Source organism: Scyliorhinus canicula, chromosome 7 (genome assembly GCF_902713615.1).
Source record: "Scyliorhinus canicula chromosome 7, sScyCan1.1, whole genome shotgun sequence".
Taxonomy (NCBI): domain Eukaryota; kingdom Metazoa; phylum Chordata; class Chondrichthyes; order Carcharhiniformes; family Scyliorhinidae; genus Scyliorhinus; species Scyliorhinus canicula.
This window is the reverse complement of record NC_052152.1, coordinates 147,196,948-147,218,116: the sequence shown is the minus strand read 5'-3', so window position 1 is coordinate 147,218,116 and position 21,169 is coordinate 147,196,948. Positions and strand designations below refer to the sequence as shown.

Sequence of the window (21,169 nt, the reverse complement as noted above, 5' to 3'; positions counted from 1 at the left end):
GGGAATAGGGGAAATCTCACAGAGTTCAGGTACCGTAGATATATTGTGTAACAAGGGGCATGTTCTATAGAAACTATGCGTGTTGAATAATTCATCACATATTAATTGCGTGAGAGTAGTTACCCCGTTTGTTCGCATTGTCTTTCCTTAACTTAAATAATCTTTAATAATTATTACACAATGACTGAGCAATTTATTCTCACTGGGGTTTCGTTTGTCTCCTCACATCAAAAGAAAATACAACTATACACCTTGAACGAGCGCTCCAAGTTGGGATACCCTCAAACATCATCAGCGTGCTTCATGACAGGATGCATCTAATGAATCAACTCTATTCAGTCTATTCAAATTGCTTTTTGACCATGAGGTATGCGGACCATTAAAATTGATTAAGGAGAAATTGGTGAGTTAGCACTCAGACTACATTGTTGAACTGTGTGTCAAACTTTAGGGAGAGATTAACTAGGGCTGGTGAGTTGGCTAGAGAGCATTTAGAATTGTCACAGCATGTGATGAAAAATGAGAGATAAGAAATCATAAACTCATAGTTTTGTTAGTGGGAAGCTGTTACCAGTGGTGGGTGAACCATTAAAAGCAAGGTTTAGAGGGCCATATCAAATCGAAAAGAAATTGATAGAGGTTAATTATTTGATAAGAACGCCAGGTAGAAAGAAAAATCAGAAGTGTGCCAAATGCTCAAAAAGCAATTTGATAGGGAAGAAAAAAAAAGGAGGGTGGGTTAGTCTTTATAAGTCAGGAAGAGACAAATCCAGATGAGTCTGAATTCAAATTAGATTGGATAATGAGGAAGTAATGACAAATTTGGATAACACGAAATTACCTTCCAGAGGAAAATCAGAGTGACCTGAAAGAGTTATTAGTCAGAGAGAGCTATATCTGGGAACAAACTTGGAAGAACAAAGATGATTGTACATGATGTAGATGTCGGAAAGTCTATTCCAATTAAGCAACATCCATATAGATTGAATCCACTAAAGTTGGCACAGGTTCAAAAGGAGATTGATAGCTTGCTTAAGAATGATATCACTCAAGTGAATTGCAGTGATTGGAGCTCACCTATTGTGATGGTACCAAAGCCAGATGGACAACGATTGTGTGTGGACTATAGGAAAGTCAATGCAGTTACGAAGTCAGATTCGTATCCTATTCCTCGTTTGGAAGACTGTATTGAAAAGGTGGGACAAGCAAATTTCATTACCAAAATTGATTTACTGAAAGGATACTGGCAAGTACCTTTATCGGAAAGGGTCGGTATTTGTAACGCCAAACGGTCTGTACCAGTTTAAAGTTATGCCGTTTGGAATGAAGAATGCACCAGCAACATATTCCAAAGACTAACCAACAAGGTCATTCTGGACGAAACAACTGTGCTGTGTACATAGACGATCTGATAGTGTTCAGTCAAATGTAGGAGCATTTGAAGGAATTGTTCGATAGACTACAAGAGACTGGCTTGGTGAACTTGACTAAAAGTGAGTTTGCTAAAGCCCAGGTCACATTCTTAGGACATGGTCAGATGGCTCTCTGGAACATGAAAACGAAAGTCACTGGGTGGTGCCCAATACCGTCAACAAGAGAAGTTCTCTGATTTCTGGGCATGAGTTGTTTCTGAGGATGCTTAACTGACTGGACTTTTGAAAAAGTACAGAACATTTTGTATTAACCACATCACCAGTTTTGCTTACACTGAATTACGACGAGCAATTTAAGGTGACCATTGAGGTGAGTGAAGTTGGTGTCGGTATTGTACTGTTGCAAGAAAATGACAAAGGTATAGAAAGGCCTGTTGGTTATTTTTCCAGAAAACGAAACATTCATCAGAAGAAGCATTTACCCATCGAAAAGGAGACATTGAGTCTGGTATTGGTGTTGCAACATTGATATTTACATTGCTAACAATTAGTCGGAGACAATTGTTTATACAGACCATAATCCATTGAAGTTTCTGGAGAAGTTTACAGATTTAAGTGCATGAATGTTTAGATGGAATTTATTGCTACAACCATTTCACTCGAAAATTATAAATGTAGCAGTAAGAGAAAACGGAATTGCAGATGCTTTGTCATAATGAGATGAGATAAGAATGGAACGTTCAAGAGTTGGGAAAGAAAACACTGAAATGTTTAAATTTGCAAGCATAAATATGACCGGATATGCAGCATATAATGTAATTGTGTAAAGTTTAAAGTTGAAAAGGCTTTGGAAAATGAAACCATCGTTACATATTGCTCGTCCATTTTTAATTGAGAGGAGCCAGGTCTGTCTGTACGTATTGCACAGGATTTTAGCCTGACAAGATATTCAGGTTGTTCCCAAAAGTGTCTCTCCCTAAGGTCTACCTAGAGAAGCAAGTAACCCTGATTGTTAACTTTATTTATAAATGACATTTGAACCGTATTTGGGTTGCTTAATTTTAATATATAGTTGCAGGTGTAGATAGGGAGTTATATTTTTCCCGCTGTTATCTAAGAACTGTTTTAACTGTTAATTGGAAAGTTTTTAAACTCTGTGTGATTCATTCTGTGTTTAAATTAAAGTTTGTTTTAACATACAAGATACCTATTGGTCAATGTTATCACTCCTGTGGTTCAACAGTCTTCCCTCAGTCTTGCAAATTGTTGCGATTCTCGTACCGGAGCCCTAACAGACAACAACTGTGCAGGAGCACACTGCACCATTCAGCCCTAGTGGTCAATAATTATACAGAAAACTTGCTACCTGCTATGTTTTCCAAGAGTGAAACATCTTGCACTTCTTGAGGCAATGATGCTATCTTCTGTCGAACAGTTGCGTCTCCCGATGCTGCATTTTCCAGGTCTTGTAGAGCTTTAATCAAATTTTCAGTCTTTAAGAGGGAAATATATTCAAATATATCAAGATGTACGTTCATCAGTCTAAATGAAAACAGTTAATGGCAGGTTGTACAAGCTACTAATTTAAGAAAAAAGACCAAATGTTTAACATGGTAGACTAGACGAAGCAATCATTTAATATTAATTTGGCATTATGTGAAAAAGTTGCCTACAGTGAGCTGCTCAAAGAAAGAATAATGTAAGCTTTAATACAAGCAATGAGATTCTGGGGAGAAAGAAAAAATAGTGGTGTGTACATCCAACGAATTTAGATGTGCAACTGTTCACCAGTGATGGGGCAATTGGCCTTCTTGTGCCGTAACAATTCTATTCCATTATTATAAATAGGAACAACAGCCAGTCATGATGAAATTATACTAACATCACTTTAGCATCAGGCACATGGAATCCTACATACATCGTGATTCCATGGTTTTCATTCAAGAACATACCAACAATGGACCCGTGCCTGTGTCTATAGGAGAATAGTTGACTCTGTAATCATCATCTTCTTCATCTTCAACAACAGGATAGCTACGTTTTGGTGCTCGCTTCTCTTCACCTGTGAAAATAAAAGTTTATGGTTCACATCTTGCCATACATAATACTGCAGACATACTCAAAAACATGTATTTCTAGCAAAACTAAAATGATGTATCAAAAGATATAAATTGCAGAATTAAGCCTTTTTAAAAAGGTTTTTACTTCCCATGATAAATGGCAAATAAAACACTCCAGTTACAGTTCTAACTCCAGATGCTGTGGAGGAATTTGCAGCTTTTTTTTTTATTACTACCTTATATAAACACAAGGATCAAAAATTACTTGTGAAAATACGTAGGCTATTTATATCTGTAGGAAGCAATGAGAGACAGAAAGCAATATTAGAAATCAATCAAGATTGAGCAATTTCTCCAATCATATAAACTTAAATTACATGACTTGTAATAAGGGAACAGAGAAATCAGTCAATACTAAAAATGCTGGTTTCATTCTAAAGGCATTAAAAAGGGGTAGCAAAAAGTCTTATTCTATTCACTGTTTTAAAGTCACAAAGTTAAAATCCAATTAGTGGTGATGCAGGAAAAGACACACTAATGTGTAATTAATAACTAGCTACTAAAGTTGCTTTTTAATGCCTTTAAAATAAATGTTCAAGTATTGCCTTTGAGGCGAAGATGATCATGTTCATCAGCTGGGGGAGCTTGGCACGGTTCCGATTGCGTTAGGCACGTAGGTGACCACCAAGGCATAGAATGTTCTATTACAAATAAGACAAGTCGCCGCAAATGACTGGCTTGTGATTATCTCTCTGCCCCTCAAATGCACTTGCTTTTGAAGGAGGTCGCACCATTTTATACTTGGTTACGTCAGGTGCAACAATCCTGGGCAAGTTGCTCCAAGGACTTGGATTCCAATATCAAATCTTCTAAATCTAGCCTTGTCCTTACAGCAATAAAGTTCTCCTTTTAAAAATTTGCTTTGGCAAGCAAATGTCAGGTATTCTGGCTACATGGCAAGCCCAACTCGGTTGCACTCATCTCAATCTGGTGTGGATGTTCAAGGCTACTCTTGCTTTGGCAGTTCTTGCATGTGTCCGGTCATGAATATAGACAACCAAGAGTGTGCTGCCAAAGCATCCACTGCTATGGGGTTCTGGTCATGGATTGAAACCTTGAGACTGTGATAGGGCTTTCTTGTTGCAAGGTGACACATTACATCAGTTTTTTCATGCTGATTGTAAGGTTATCACAAGCATTGGAGAACAAGTCTGGGCCACAGCGCATGGCCAGTTCTGAACAGGCAGTTAGTGCATGGTTATCAACGAGTAGGAAATCATGATGTATATTCTTGAAGATCTTGATCTTTGCCTCGAGTCTCTCAGATTCAGCAGCTTCCCATCTATGCATTCTGATTTCAATGCCAGGATCACCATCATGAAACGCATTGGAGAGCATGGAAGAGAAACACAGAGGATTACCACTCTCACTTAGCCCCTAGAGGCTAGTTTAGTACAGGGCAAAATCACTGGCTTTGAAAGCAGACCAAGGCAGGCCAGCAGCACGGTTCAATTCCCGTACCAGCCTCCCCGAACAGGCGCCAGGATGTGGCAACTAGGGGCTTTTCACAGTAACTTCATTTGAAGACTACTTGTGACAATAAGCGATTTTCATTCTTTTCCCTGTTTAACTCAAATAGTTACTGGGAATGGGTCACAAAACTCAATACAAATGAGCATGTCGTCATAGAACTGTGAAACCATTGAGATGAATTTCTCAGGGCAATCGCATTTCCCGTTTACCTTCCAAAGGCCCTTACAATTGACTATGTCAAAGACCTTGGTCAAATTTGGCATAGATGCCCATGGTCTGTTCTTGACATTTCTCCTGGAACGAACAATCTCCTGGAACGAACTGCCATAACATACCAATGGCTCCTCTAACCTTTCAAAAACTACACCGATTCTCTGGCAGCAGATCCTGCTCAAAACATTGCACTAAATGCTTCAACACAATTTTGTTGGCAATTGAAGGAGCAAGACTCCTCTATGATTTACGAGTTCTTTTCTGCCAGTCCAGGTGAACAATGATGGCATCTTTATGTTCTGCCAACGTGGTTGAACGAGTTCAGCGAGCTTCTTCATCAGACACTGTCCTCCAATCTCATCGATCTAAGCTTAGTATCAGCTCTTGGGCTTTGCCACTAGGCGGGAAAGTGAATGCACTTTGTTTCATAGAGCTTGCGAGGGTCATCAATGGCGTAGTTGATGGCAACCTGTTAATTGCTTCTCCATTGATGGATGAAGGTTTTCTGAGGATGTGGTTAAAGATCTATGCCCATCTTTAAAGGATGTGGGCCTTTTCTGTGATGGGTTGGTACTAAGGATTGGTACTGAACCAGTATATTAGACAAAACTTCAGAAATTCATAGGATCTCTTCCAGTCTTTGTGATCTGCATATAACTGAAATCCATCTGCTTCCTGATTCAGCCAAAGGTCTTGCATTTCTCCGAGCTTGCACGGGTCACTACTGCGGGTGTTTCAGTAGGGATCGTGCTTGGATAATGGTGACTTGTCGTGGAGGTAAACCTTGTAGACGCAGTGTTTCTCCTCCAGTGCTGGATTACCTCACTGATTTGATGAAAACAACCTTGATGCTTAAGAGAGGTAGGGCTAAGTGCCTATAGAGCAGCACAGAACACGATATGCCTGAAAGTTACCCAGCCATTCTCAATACTGTGTCCATTTTCATTGTACACAGGTGACTTAAATTTTTCTAAGAGAGATTCGTCTCGACTGCTGTTTGAGCCACATTTTAAGTCCTTTATCTCCTGTGGATGAAGGCAGTAGCTCTTGATGTTCAGCTTTGAAGTGCTAAAACTGTGATTAGTTCAGCAGTCAGCACTGCACGTGGCATGTTATACGTACACCCTGCTTGCCAGTGATTTCAGCAGACATGGGCCAAATGACCTGCGTTGTCTGCGATTCTATGGAAACATACATGCCATACAATGAGTATGGGAAAGGAACAATGGAGAAAGTGCAGCAATACAAGTTTCTTCCTTAATTTTGAAGCACCTCTCACTGATATTTAGGGAAAACTTTCCTTTAAGTTTCTTAAAATCTAAGCAACTGCATGAATGTTCTATGCAAATACATTCCAGCATACATTCACAGCAACAGATGTAGTTCATTCAGTTCCTCAAGCCCTTTTTCGTATTTAAATTTGATCATGCCTGAGCTATACAACTCCATTTACCTGCCTATCGCTTTTATTCCATGAGCTATAACTTTGCTCGCATCTCTGTTGTGCAGCACTGTATCAAACATCTTTCGGAAGTTCATGTACACCACAATAACAGCACTGCAGTCATCAACCCTCTTTGTTACCGCCTCAAAACACTCCAAAAAGCTAGTCAAATATGATTTCCCCTTACGAAATCCATGCTGGCTTTCCTTAACTAACCCACTTTTGTCCATATGGCTATTCATTTTTATCCCAGATTATGTTTCTATAAGCTTCCCCATCACTGAAGTTAAACTGACTGGTCTGTCATTGCTGGACTTAGCTTTTTATGAATAAGGGAATAATGTTTGCAATCCTGCAGTTCTCTGAGACCACCCATGTCTCAGGAAGACTGAAACATTATGGCCAGTGCCTCTGCAATTGCCATTCTCACTTTCCTTATGATCTTTGGATGCATCTCATCTGGTGCCTGTGCCTTATCAACTTTAATTATAGATAACCTATTCAATACTGCTTTATCAATTTCAAACACATCTAGTATCTGAATTACCTCCTCTTTTACCATGGCCTGAATATCTTAAATCTTCCTTCGTAAACACAGGTGCAAATAATTTAGCAAATCCATTGTTGGATCCTATTAGGCCCTACTCCTCCTTTTTGGTTCTCCGGTGTTTATAGAATACTTTGGGGTTTCCTTTCATGCTGGCTGCAAGTCTCTCTTCAAGCTCCTTCTTTGATTTTCTTATTTGCTGTTTCCCCTCTTCTCTGAAGCTTCTGTATTCAGCTTGGTTTGAAATTGTATTTTCTACCTGACACCTGCCTGATGCACACTTTTATATCTATCTCCTTTGTCAACCAGGGAGCTCTGGATTTGTTTACCCTACCTTTTCCTTTCAAGGGAATATGCCTACACAGTGACAGAATCATCTCTTCGGTGAAGGAAGCCTATTGATTAACTACAGTATTTCCTACCAACCATTGACTCCAATCAATTAGGTCCAGATCCATTTGTAACCCACTAAAGCTGACTTTTTCCCTAGTTAGTTTTTTTTGTTCAGGACTGTTGTTTGTTCTTTTCCATTGTTAGCCTATACTGCACCCTATATGTTCTCCTACTGATATTTGATCTCCTGATATCGGCCAATTCACCACACGTTCATTGTGGAATGCATGGTACACAGGAATATGGTATCCTGATACTTGACTCTCAAAATCAGGTTCAGCAAGTGATTGGGAAGGCAAAGTGAATGTTGGCCTTCATTGCAACGGGGTTGGAGTATAAAAGTAGGACCAAGTGAGGGCTAAATCAGTAGTATATACTGTTTTGATCTCCTTACTTAACAGGAGGGATAAAATTGCATTAGGAGCTGTTCGGAGGTTTATGAGGCTAATTTCTGGGACTGTTACAAACAGGTGATGAGTGAATTGGCTTCTCTCTATTCAACCACTTTAATTAATCACAACAAATGTTATGTTTTATTTTCATGAGGACATGCTTAATCCCAAATCAAAAAGTATTTAACTATTTAAGCAGTGAACAATAAGGAGCCAATCAAACAAATTTTCTTGAGTCCAAGAAAAGTGCAAATTAACCTAAACAAATAAAAACATGACATCAAGTATTTGGCACTCATGCAGTCATTTGGGCCGACACACACTTATCAGAAATAAGGGAAATTAAGTATTCAATTAAAAAATAGGTAAAATAACATACAATTCTTTGTCCATAAGGCATAGATTTTAAAACGCTGCAGCCATTTTAGTTGGCTTCTTGGATACAGTTAGTGTAGATTGCGCAATTATTACGAAATCTCAGTTCTCAAACTGGGTGATGCATGTAATCCCGACAGTTGAGAAGAGCGAGAACAGCCTTCAGCCTGTTTTCTCTGAAGACTTACTTGACACTGCCTGTCACTCGCAATCACTCTCTAATGGCTGAGCACCCTTCCTTGAAATACTTCACCCATGGTGTACTTCCAAGAGATACGAGGTAGCCTTTGTTCAATATCCTGTACTTTGCATTTTTAATATCTCTTCCATGGACAGTTACAAGTTTCAATGGGTGTCTGGATTATAGGAAACATTTCGCTCTTTACACTTCCCTGAAGGAAATTTGTTTATTTCTCACCTTCACCTTGCGTTTTTTCAGCAGTTTGCCCTGTCTCAGTTCAAATTGCAAAATTTCCAATCAGTTTGAAGTTTAAAAATCATATTTTCAAAAATAAAGCAGCACAGCCTTAAGACAGGATAAAGGGATTGCCCGATGAGGAACGGCTGAGCAGGTTGGGCCAATATTCGCATTTAGAAGAATGAGCAGTAATCTTATTGAAACAGAAGATTCCAAGGGAAGTCAAATAGGGTAGGGCCTGAGAGGATGCTTCAACTTGTGGGAGAGTCTAGATCTTGGGGTACTGTTTAAAAATAAGTGGCCTCCTCCCATTTAAGATGGAGGTCAGGAAGATTTTTTTTCCTCTCAGAAGGTCATTAGGACTTTGGAATTCTCTTCGCGAGCATTTGGAGTAGGGTCGTCAAATACATACCATGCACAATTACAAGATTTTCAATCGACAAGGGAGTGAAGGATTATGGGGTGGGGGGGGAAGAGAACAGGCTGGTGGAGTTGATGCCACAAATAGATCAGCCATTATCTTATTGAATGGTAGAGCAGTCTCAAGGGAGCTGAATGGCCTACTCCTGCTATTTCATATGATATCCCTTTTTAGTGCTAACTAACAAAAATCTACAAATCCATCCTAAAATATCAGTTTGCCCCCAGATCCAAACCCAGATTTTTCAAAGTTTACCTGTGAGAAAAAGTGCTGCCTGATTTCACTTCTGTATGATCAAGCTATAATGTTAAGTTGTTACGCTCCAGTGTTCTGGGTTCCCCATCACAAGAAATAGTTTCTCTGTATCGACTCTATTAAATCTCTTGGTACATTTACGCTATTTGTAAAGATTTCTCCTCAACCATCTAAACTTAATGGAATAAATTGTTTAAACAAAGGATGTGCTCATAATTAAATCCTTTAAGCCCTGTTATAATTCTGGTGAATCTCCTCACGATTAATGTATCTGCCCTGAGGTTTGATGTCCAAAAGTAAATTCAGTCCTTCAAATGGTGCCGGAGAAAGGCTTAGTCCAACGGAGCGCTCCACTTCTGCACATTTGTATTCCAAACCTTAAGCGAATACTACAGAAGTATTTTATTTAAAGAATTGCTGTATTTCTGCAACAAAGGGCTCTTTCTATTAATGTCAGTGTTTTTATTCTTCCATGGACGACTATCATAGGCAAAGCCAATTGCTCATCCCTAATTGCCCTTGAGAAGGTGATGGTGAGCCGTCTTCTTGCGCCGTTGCAGTCCTGGTTAGGTACACCAAAGTGCTGCTTGGAAGGGAGTTCCAGGATTTTGACCTAGTGACAGTGAAGGAACAGCGATATAGTGTTACAAATGCGTAATTTTAAGATTAATTTAGGATTATAAATTTTGGTTTGTTATTCTGGTTTGGGATATAGATGAAAAATGGCTTGGTCTGGAGGACTTATCAGATAGGCCTGGAGCTCCAGATCAAAGCAGACATCGTGTGTTTCTGGGATGGTGACGGGAAGTATTCACATTTAAAATCATAATGGTCTTGGAGTATTTATCCTGCAGCACCAAATGAACAAAGTTCTCAGTTCACCACTCTATTCCTTAATCAGCAGTAGTAAAGACCGATTGTCTCGCTAATCATTTATTTGCTCATCTGAAGCCTTGCTGTGCATAAATCTGTACAGGAAAGTTGCAGCCAAAGAGCCTGGCAAGACCAGCTAACTTTCTTCAATTATTTTCTTCCCTTTGCTGTCTATCAGCAGGGCAGGAAAACCAGCAGTATGAGACAACAGCTGCAGTCTTGGAAATTGCCCATGACAATCAGGAAAGAGACAAGCTGCAAACACATTATGGAAGAATAGAAAAACTATTTGAGCGGGAGCTGTGGGAGGTAGTTTTGGAAGTCAGCGAAGAGGAAGGATTGGAGAAAGAGATTGGCTCTTAAAAGGCTGGGTACGGGAAGAACACTTCTTCACTAGTGCTGAAATGGGCACTTAACTTGTAAAACCAAAGTTCCTGACTCCCTTCATGACCGAGGTTTAGAGACTCCAGGAAACTGTGCAGCAACTGTAATATTTAAATCAGGCTCACAACTGTATAATGGCAGCCTGATTTATGGCAAAGCGGGACACTCCAATGCCACTGTAACGGGCATAAATATAACTGGCTAGGGCCATGTTTCTGTTTTTATAAAGCCACCCCATTCATCTGGTCTTGTCTGCTATGATTGAATTCAAGGTTCAGGCTTCCCTACAGAACAATGGTACTAATCATTCACAAGTCAGTAACTGGTTGTAAAGCATTTTGAAATTCTCAGATGTGAAAGGTACAACATAACCATACAATATTTCTTTTGATCACAAAGAGGAAAAACAGAGCAACTAGTCCCTTTGCAAGATTTATCTGAACTTCATATCATCATTCTTTAATCTGGTTCATTCAGAGCATTTTAACAGAATATGCAACACTTTTTCCTTCAAGACACATGGGAAGAAGAAAACACTGGTATAATACAAAAATAAAATCTAAATGAAATGTATTAATGTATGGAATTAAACATTTTAAATTATTTTAAAATAAGGATGCAAGGTTATACACATTACTTTGAATAACTTGAAAAATATTTGTAACATGAGGTACTCTCTTCAACCCGGCTGTCTAAAAACCAGAGTTGCCCACAAACTGGATATTTTTAGAACTTGCTGTGCGTCCTTTTTTTAAAAAATTTTTTTTACTTCAATTGAAATGAACTTATCTGGATAGTTCAGCTGGGCGTCTGCAAGGCGCCAGACTAGTTATCCCTTTGCCACTTGTACGCATGTCTGATCCCATGGCTCCAAATAACTCTTGCCTCTAACCCAACCTAGATTGGCCTGAACTTCCCCCTACCCAAAGCACCCAACCTGAAATTTGGCAAAATCCGGCAGAGCCTCCGTTCCAAGGCTGCCAGTAGTATGAGTGTACCTCTACCATACTGATTAAATTACAATTTAGGGAATTATAAACTGAACAGAAGAAAACTAAGCAACAATACAGCATGGAGAAGATAGGAGCTGATTTGTCTAGCATCCGGAGGAAATCATGCATACTTCCATACGTAGTTTAATTCTAACTGAATGCAAGGATTTTCTGCTTGTCTAACGTTTCAAGCGGACATAGACCAGAAATGTCCCAAGTTCCAGCACTTATCCATGTTAATTGATCTTTGATATTGCGGTGGTAAAGGCAGCCATAAATGGCATCATTTTCCCCAAAGGAAATTATTATTAGGGAAGGAGGAGAAATATAATTATTTTTTCGGCTGAGATTCACATCCTGTTACTACAGTGTGACTTCTGTTCAGATGTATGTAGATGTGCATATGCACATGAGGAGAAATTGTGCTCAGCTGAGATTCTGTAGCACAGCTGAATAAACTTGTTGAGCTTGTGTTGGCTCACATGGGGTGAAAGTACTCAAGGGCTGCTACTATTCATGAAGCTGCATCTCCGGAGTGAACAGCCTTTAGGACAGTGATGGGCAAACTTGGCCGATGAGTGGGTTCTAAGAGTGGCCCTCCTGCATCTCAGTAGGCCGCACAATTGAAATCGGGCTTGTCCACTATCCATGATCCCATGAACATGATTAAATACATTTAATACACCATGAATATTCAAAACGATCTACGGAAAATGCATACTCATTCAAATAGTAATAGAACGGTCATCAACTTCAAATGGTAAAAACAAAATAAATATTTACACTGGATGCAGAGGGAGCACACGCCTCTCACAGTCAACGATGTGTGCAATCAGCACGCACCTCACTTAATTTGCCCATGCTATACATGGGCGGCACTTCAGCCATATCAGTAGGAAAAAACTATGTGGATGGAAATCAGCAGAATGTGGCAACCCTTTGTGCTCGCAATGATCAACAAAATGACTTGTGAGATGCACTCAGAACCCAGGTAAGCTGCATGTAGTCCCCGGGTCACCGGTTGCCTACTACTGCTTTAGGAGAAGAGTGGGAAATCCAAAAATCACGTGACTGTTAGCCCAGGCAGTAGCCACTGTTTGAAAAACCAATTCAAATCTAGCCAGTGCTCTCATCCTGTTAACCAATACTGAAGGATTGAATTGATGGGGCAACTAGCCAATCTTGAATATTACCTAAAGATCAAAAATAGTTTAGGTGGTCATCTGATTCTTGTGATTCTGAGATCTGCTGAAGGAGGATCCGTATCAAATTCAGCTTAAATAGATCAAAAGCATAAATGACACGTCATGACAACCAGGGCAGCGTGACTTCAACAGCAAAGTATATGACTTAGTGAGTTAGTAAATCGGCACGTTTAATTTAACACCATCTCCTAAGATAGCAATTTAGAAAATGTTTACACATTGGAGGCATTTTGAAATGGCAAACGCCCATCGAGTCTGCACCGGCCCTCTAAAGGAGCATCTTACCGAGGCCCAATCCACACTCTATCCCCGTAACCCCACTAGGAACAATTTAGCATAGTTAATCCACCTAACCTGCACATTTGAAGACTGTGGGAGGAAACCACAGCACCTGGAGGAAACCTATGCAGAAATGGGGAGAACGTGCAAACTCCAGAGTCACCCAGAGTCGGAATCAAACCCAGGTCCCTGGTGCTGTGAGGCAGTAGTGCCAACCATTTCTCATGAGTTTAGCTTGTCTGCTTGCAGTTTTTGTGTAGATTTGTGTTAATTAGGACTTTGGCTACAGTAAATATGTAGACATTCTTTCTACTGGCAGCAGGGTCAATAACCAGATTACACAGATTTAAATGGCAAAAGAACAAATGGGAAACCTTTTAAAAAATTTATACAGTAAGTTATGATGTGCGTGAAAGAGTTGCCTGAAAAGATAGTGAAAGCATATTCATAAGTAATTTGCAAATGTTAATTGGGTAAATACTCAATGGGGATAAATTAGAGCTACAAGAGTATTCCTTTCACTTAACCTTAAGCTGACTAATCGGCAATCGATTTGCGTTGCGCAAAACATTATTTTGTACGTTTATTTCAACTATGCCTCTGATCAGGTCCTAGCCACACAGTATGGCATCGGAAAGTGACAACTTTCAGGTAACACTACCTCGAAAGGAACTAGGACCCAGCATGAAATTCTCTTCTGTCTCAAGTGTTGCTTAATTGCTGATATAAACATCCTCCTAAATGATACCGCTGCTGACAAACTAGATAGACCTTAAGATCCTTTAATTTTTCTATAAAGTATTGGCAGAATTTGTGGAGTATTTTTGCAAGATTTTGTTTTTGTGTTTTCTTGCACATGTCATTTAGCAGCACAATTAAATATACTGGTCACAGGAGTTTAAAGAACAATGTTACAAGGATGGAGTAAAGGGCCATGTATGTTCTGTATGAAAAGGCATACAGAAACCCTCTGCTGTGATAAGCTCCAATCCTTCCATTACTCAAGGTACAGGAAACTCATCAATGAAGAAGAATTCCAATTTAAACTGTTGTTTGCAATATTTAAGCTGCTATTATTTCTGTTTGGAATATTGGCATGCTTTGCCTGAAAAGTACCAAAATGGGATGGAAACTAGATAAGCCATATGCACGGCCCTAGAAATACATCACTAATCAACTTGACAGCTCGGTTTCAAAACAAAAAACTGCCAAACATAATGGATGAATTCTCCTAGAATTAGAAAGCTCTTGCTTAAGCTGGAAACTTGCTATGTTTTGTTTCCCATCTTTTCTCATCGGGCTATCAGTTAACATGCTTCAGGAAAGAAAATAAAGACAGTCAGACCGAAGAAGTGCTGCACGAACAGTTTCAAATTTCAAAATAGAAAGCTGCAGAGGGGACACAGAAGGGTAAATAAACTGAAGCATTTTTTGGTGAGGAAGTGCAACCTCTTCAGAATTTTACATAACAAATTCGTACCAATTGAACCAAATAAAACAAATGAAAACTATGTTAATTTGTTTCAAATTGAAATAGTTTAGCCATTTATAATTGCCGTCTTTACTTTAGTAAGTGTTTTCTCAGTCTGACTTTGAAGAGATTGAAGAAGCACATGGGCGAAAATGATAAACATCCGGTTGCACCATTGATACAATCCTGGGTTGTTACAATTAAATATTTGGCAGAACAGGCACATCCCATATGCAAGCTGCTCAGACAAATTGCACGCGTGGTTGGCACCATCATATCCAAGAAAATAACTCGGGCAACACCCTGAAGTTGCAAAACCCAAATTTTCTTGATTGTGTTGTTTGAAGAGCTCAATTGATATTAACATTAACTTTTGTATTTGTATAGCTAGGCACCAATTACCTATGATTCCAGTCTATTTCTTTTAAATACAAATTTTCTTTCCTCCCCCCCCCCCCCCCCTTTGAAACCGAGCTGTCAAGTTGATTAGTGATGTATTTCTAGGGCCGTGCATATGGCTTATCTAGTTTCCATCCCATTTTGGTACTTTTCAGGCAAAGCATGCCAATATTCCAAACAGAAATAATAGAGGCTTACAAGCAAATTTGAAGTCCATCATTTAATGCGCGATCTCAATGCATTTTTGTTTTAGCTCCATTTATAAATTAGGGAATTGGTGCAAATAGTCCTGCTGGTCTTGACATTGCATAAATTGAGAGAATGTGGGAATGTTGGGTGTACCATTTTTCTGATGAAATTTCATACCAAGGCCCTGTTTTCCTTTTCAGGTACAGGGAGTAAAAAGATGCCACAATACTATTCAACAAACAAACTGGAGGCTTCACCTACTTACATAATAACAATTACTATACTTTAAAAGTAATCACGGACTATAAAAACTCTGGATGGTAAAATTATGTGAAAGGCAGTATAGAAATTCAATTTACCTTCTCGGCTCAAATATTTAATTTACAAACGCAAAGTGTTTCTGTTTTAAGTAACAGTAGGAAAATGTGGTTTACCTGATTTCAATTATAACGTGAGCACCTCACCAATTAAGCTTTTGCACTTCCGGTAGATTTGTCAGCACAGAAAGCAAAATACACTGAAATCCAATCCATGAGCAGTATACACAGATCAATGAATACCACCTTTTTAAATCAAGAGCTTTAAAAAAAAACAGTAAGAAGTCTTACCACACCAGGTTAAAGTCCAACAGGTTTGTTTCAAACACTAGCTTTCGGAGCACTGCTCCTTCCTCACCTGTGCTCCGAAAGCTAGTGTTTGAAACAAACCTGTTGAACTTTAACCTGGTGTTGTAAGACTTCTTACTGTGCTCACCCCAGTCCAATGCCGGCATCTCCACATCATGGCTACCTTTAAAAAAAAACATTAACCAGTTCCAAGGTTCTGAACCACGATCAAAGGTTGGACACAGGCACAACCAACTTTACAAATTGGGCGCATCTTAAAATACGTTTTGTGGAACAAATCCATCTTTCTTAGAATGGTGGCATACTATTGGATCTCTGGGAGCCTACTGACCTATATATCTGGTCTCAGATGAGATGCTGGATGAAGAGTCAGATGTTGCTGATTCATGACCTTTTACAACCTCAGTATTACGAACTCTGTTAGACCGAGAATGCTTTTCACTGGATGTCTGGCAAGGTGATGGTTGATCATATACGACTTTAGAACCAGCACTCTCTGCAAAGATTAAATTTGCTGTCAGAAGGTAATTACTGGGGTAGAAAATGTATTTAATACTTTTCATTGTACTTTGAAATGCTAATGCAATTCAACATCACTTTAGCTAATGCCCTACCAAACAAATACATATACAGTATTCAAAGAGTAGGGAAATATCCAACCCATACAATAATCCTAAAATGGCAGTAAGGGAGCAAAATACACAAGGCAACGGTCCTTGTTTTCGAGGCACAAATGCTGGATAATGTTTGTGGAGTCTTCCAACTGTGAGGCAGCACTGCTAACCACTGTAATAATAATATTTATTAGTGTCACAAGTAGGCTTACATTAACACTACAATGAAGTTACTGTGAAACTCCCCATGTCACCACTACGGCACCTGTTCAGATACACTAAGGGAAATTCAGAATGCCCAATTCACCTAACAAGCATGTCTTTCAGGACTTGCGGGAGGAAACCAGAGCACCCAGAGGAAACCCACGCAGACACGGGGAGAACGTGCAGACTCCGCAGACAGTGATCCGAGCCGGTAATCGAACCCGGGTCCCTGACGCGGTGAGGCAACAGTGCTAACCACTGTGCTCCCATGTCGCCCATTATTGTACCCAGATCCGTGACCATTGTTTATTGCAAATCTCACTCAAGTTTAACTGCCATATTAAAAATTTGAAAGATGCTCATCGTAACTGCCAGTCAGTATCGGTTAATCAGAATTGACTTTTCCACACAGCAATGTTGTTGGACATATTTTATTTGCAATTTATTGCCAAATTCCCAACTCAGATCAGTGGCTTGCAGAATACAAAAATGGTTTAAACTACCATTAGCTGTGAAGCCGTCGGGATGAAAGATCCTGCGTAACTGCAAGCTCTCGGAAACACAAGATTAGCTATCAAAAGAAGATGTAATCACAAAATAAGTTCATTAAGAAATTTGATCAAGATGTATGATACATAACTTAGTCACTACAGGTTAGAAAGTACAAACTTTCAAAAAAATTAGGTACTAAATAAGTTGCTAGGTAGATCAAATGGTAGCGATGCTTCCAGCTTGCAGGAAAAGAATAGAAATCCAGCAAAACCAATTGTTTGTTCTGGATTATGAAGTAGTCTTATTAACGATTGCAAACTGATTGTTTTTCCCTCTGCTCCCTCCCATCACAATTCAATTTCTTGCATCTCCTACAGACCCTGTCACAATTCAATTTCATGGATCTCCTACAGACCACGTCATAATTCAATTTCATGCATCTCCTACAGAAAATTTAAACTTCAATGATATTCCACTGGCCCTGTTGTTTTAATTCAAACTACACTTATGTGTTTCCATTTGTAAATTAAAAACATGAAGATTTCCCATCACAGCAGCTAGATAAAATGATCAAAATGTACCTGTAAAGAAAAAAATGTCAGCCCCTGTTGAAATGTGGAATTATTGCTACATCCTAGCCACAGAACACGTTTTTTCTCTAATGTTAAATTTCTGACCACATTGCTGTCATGTACTTTCGTAGATCTGTGGTTCAATTTCCCCAACAAATTTGAGTTTCAGTTCATTAAGTTTTCACTGAATTTTTAAAAAGTATTTTCAGTTCTTTTTAAAATTACCTTAGGTAATCTCTTCCTGCATTTCTCAATTTCTGATATTTTCAGGTTTTTCTCAATTATATATTATACTAAAACCTCGATTTATCCAGGAGTGACAAGATATATTGGTGATTCACAAGCCCAAGAGTTGTATTATTTCTTCAACCACTTACTGCAAAACCTGGCACTCTTCATTTCATTAGAAGTTTGTGTGGAGGGAAAATATATTTACAACTGCCAAAGATTTTAGTCTGCTACTTATAGAATCATCCATATTTTGCAGCGGCTTGCCAACTACTCAACTGGTTACCTGATGTTGGATTGCAATGTTTGATATTTTGTAGATTTACTCTTTAAGAACTTAAGAGCTTGCATATCTATTCCATTTACAATAAAGGAACACAAGCAAAATATGCAGCATAACATCACAGACCTCTATTCTCAGACATGATCACCCGACTTGAATAGAGAGATTACATGCAGAAAAGTAAACAGTTATTTATTTCTAGGGACTCAGAATACGCTGTTCAACCAGTTTAATGTGTTGCCTGCAAGATTTTAATCCAAATTGGATTTATTCCGTTAGCAATTATTACATGAGGGCAACATCAAGATATTGTCATGTGAGAGTACCTTTAAGAAATGGATGTTTAAGCAATGTACCTTTCAGAAATGAAGCAGCGCATTACTGAAGTAATGTCAGAGGGTGGGGGGAGCTGAGCTGAGCTCACTTCTGCTTTTGGTTTCAGTTTGAGAGAGCAGCTGAAAAGTGCCTGGCTGGTTTGAGAATGTTTTGTGTGTTTTGCAAAAAGCTGCAAGAAGAAAACACAGAACTGGTCTGTTGATGTCTGAAAATCCAAAGACTATAAGACTATTGAATGTAACCTCATGTCTGTTGTTAAAGGTGAAGTCTTTTGGAGGTTTGAATGAACATTTTGAGGGATTATTTAGTGTTGTATTATTTTCAGGGTTATCTTTGAAGTAAGGGGTGTTAAGTGATCCAATGTTTATTTAAAAGGTTAAGTTGAATTCATGGAATAAACATTGTTTTTTGTGTTTAAAAACCCACGTGTCCATAATTGTAATACCACACCTGGAGAACAAGCCATGTGCTTCAAAAGCAACAATCCATTAAAGGGAGAGGTTGGTTGAATTCCATGATACATTTTGGGGTTCTGAAAACACCGCTCCCATAACAATATAAACATAAAAGCTGGAATGTGAAATTATAACAGAAAATGCTGGACAATCTCAGCAGGTCTGACAGCATCTGTGAAGGACGGAACTAACGTTTCAAATCTGGATGTCATCGCAGGCTCAAAATGTTAGCTCCCTTCCCTCACCACAGATGTTGTCAGACCTACCAGAATAGTCAGTAGGTGCCAGAAAGGAAAATATGTATTTCAAAGATCACTGATTATAAATTCAAAAACATTACAATTTTTAAATTGGGATAAAAATCAACATTGCTAATTACATCATTAAAGCAAATGAAAGAAGAGAAGTAGACGATGGGCAATCTCAAAGAACAAGGGGGATGCAACTAACTGCGGAATTTTACATCATCGCTATACTGTCTAGAATCTAGCACTGCTAATGCAGATTTACAGGTAGCAGAACACACAGCAACAAATTTTCAAGTTTTTAATGTCCACACATTATTTCCTCTGATTCTCTTCCCTTTGCTTTGGGACATTGTCCTGATCAAATTTCTTTGATTAAGACAAATAATCAGTTGTTAGATTTGAAAAGGAATTTAACAGTGGTTTTAACTGCAAGCAGGCTTATTTCTTGAATTAAAGTCAGAATTTATTAAAGTTAATATGATTTTCCCTTGTTGTAAGACTAATTGGATAACAATTTGAAGCGGTTTAATTTATCGAAAATCTTGGAAACTATAATGCAAGATTTAATTATCAAGTCACTCCAAAAAACACCATTATCAACTTTCTCCCCTTCCTTAGTCTATCTATTCTAACCTGTGAATTATGAACCATGAGGATAAATGCCACTGATAATGCAGTATAGGTTTAAGCACAGTATGGGATTGTTTAGTTCAGCACATTTCGCTTTAGTTCCCAATTACTTTTATACAGATTTTAAAAACTTGAATAACTATCAACCAGGAAACAAGACGACATTTATTACTATTGACCAATCCTGAATTTAACACTTACCATAACTTAATTTTGATTTGAGAACACAGCAGGAGAGCAAGTTTAAAAATGTATTAGTTATAGTACAATGACATAGCCAAACAAGTAGTAAGTGCATGTTTCAGGCCTGAACCAAAGCTTCAAAGTCCTTAGTGTAGGCAACAGCTCTTTAATGATATTTAGTATTTCTTAAGGCTTGACCACCGCTTCCTGTGTTTCACAACACAACATTTTACACACACTGCATTTCTGTAATCACTGTTAACTTGGCCAAATATGCAACAGATGCACCAACATCATGGACATTGTGGTCCAAAAATAAACACAAGGGCAACCAAACAAGCCACTGTAATATCCCCCATTCCATTAAATTTTATGTGCAAATCAAAATGACAAATGGGTTGACAAGACCCACTTATTCGGAATTCAACATGCAAAATGATTCCTAGGTTCAACTCTACAACAAGAAATATGTGCCAGTACTGCACCTGATTTGGATGGCAAATGCAAGCAGCTTTTCCAGATTTCCCTATTCAGGGAACTATTTCACTTCTGCCCAAATTCCCTCCGACACTGGTGAAAAGCCATGCTTTGCCATTCCTTGTCACAACACAAATTTAGGAATGCTATTCTGATAACTTCCTGTGGTTGTCCATTGACGTTTTTCAAAATTCATCTCCTGTCAAGATATTTTTTCTTCTGTATTTATTTTGTCTGCTCATTTCCCCTTATGCTGAGCACCTTTCCAGGTTAAAAGGGTAGTGTGGAGACTCAGTCCCAGACCATCAGCTCCACTGCTCTCAAGTCAAACACATGAAGGCATTAGAAAACAGAATGATCGGTTCTCTAATTTTCCGATACTCTGGAATAGAGTTTGCATTGCTTTTGATTCCTTCTCAAAGTAATACCATGAGAGTGGGAGATTAATATAAGCAACCACATAGGCCGGGATTTACTGACCAGCTGGCCGAGTTTATCGGCGGCGGAGGCAACCCACCAGCAGGATCAACCGGTCCCGCCGTTGACCACGGGGTTTCCAATAGCACCCCTTGTCACTAGGAAACCAGTGCACCGGCATGAACAGC

General features: G+C 38.9%; 1 protein-coding gene across 2 annotated transcripts in view; it reads right to left on the bottom strand.

Annotated features, from left to right (window-relative positions):
* Positions 1–21,169, bottom strand: part of rprd1b (regulation of nuclear pre-mRNA domain containing 1B) — a 54,320-nt gene that overhangs the window by 23,508 nt on the left and 9,643 nt on the right. The window contains exons 4-6 of one of the 2 annotated variants that reach the window (XM_038803079.1): positions 16,174–16,338; positions 3,326–3,435; positions 2,740–2,866 (exon numbers count right to left, since the gene is read on the bottom strand). In XM_038803079.1, coding sequence (XP_038659007.1) covers positions 2,740–2,866; positions 3,326–3,435; positions 16,174–16,338 — 402 coding nt within the window. The remainder of the gene's footprint in view (positions 1–2,739; positions 2,867–3,325; positions 3,436–16,173; positions 16,339–21,169) is intronic. The other variant, XM_038803080.1, reaches the window with a different exon arrangement.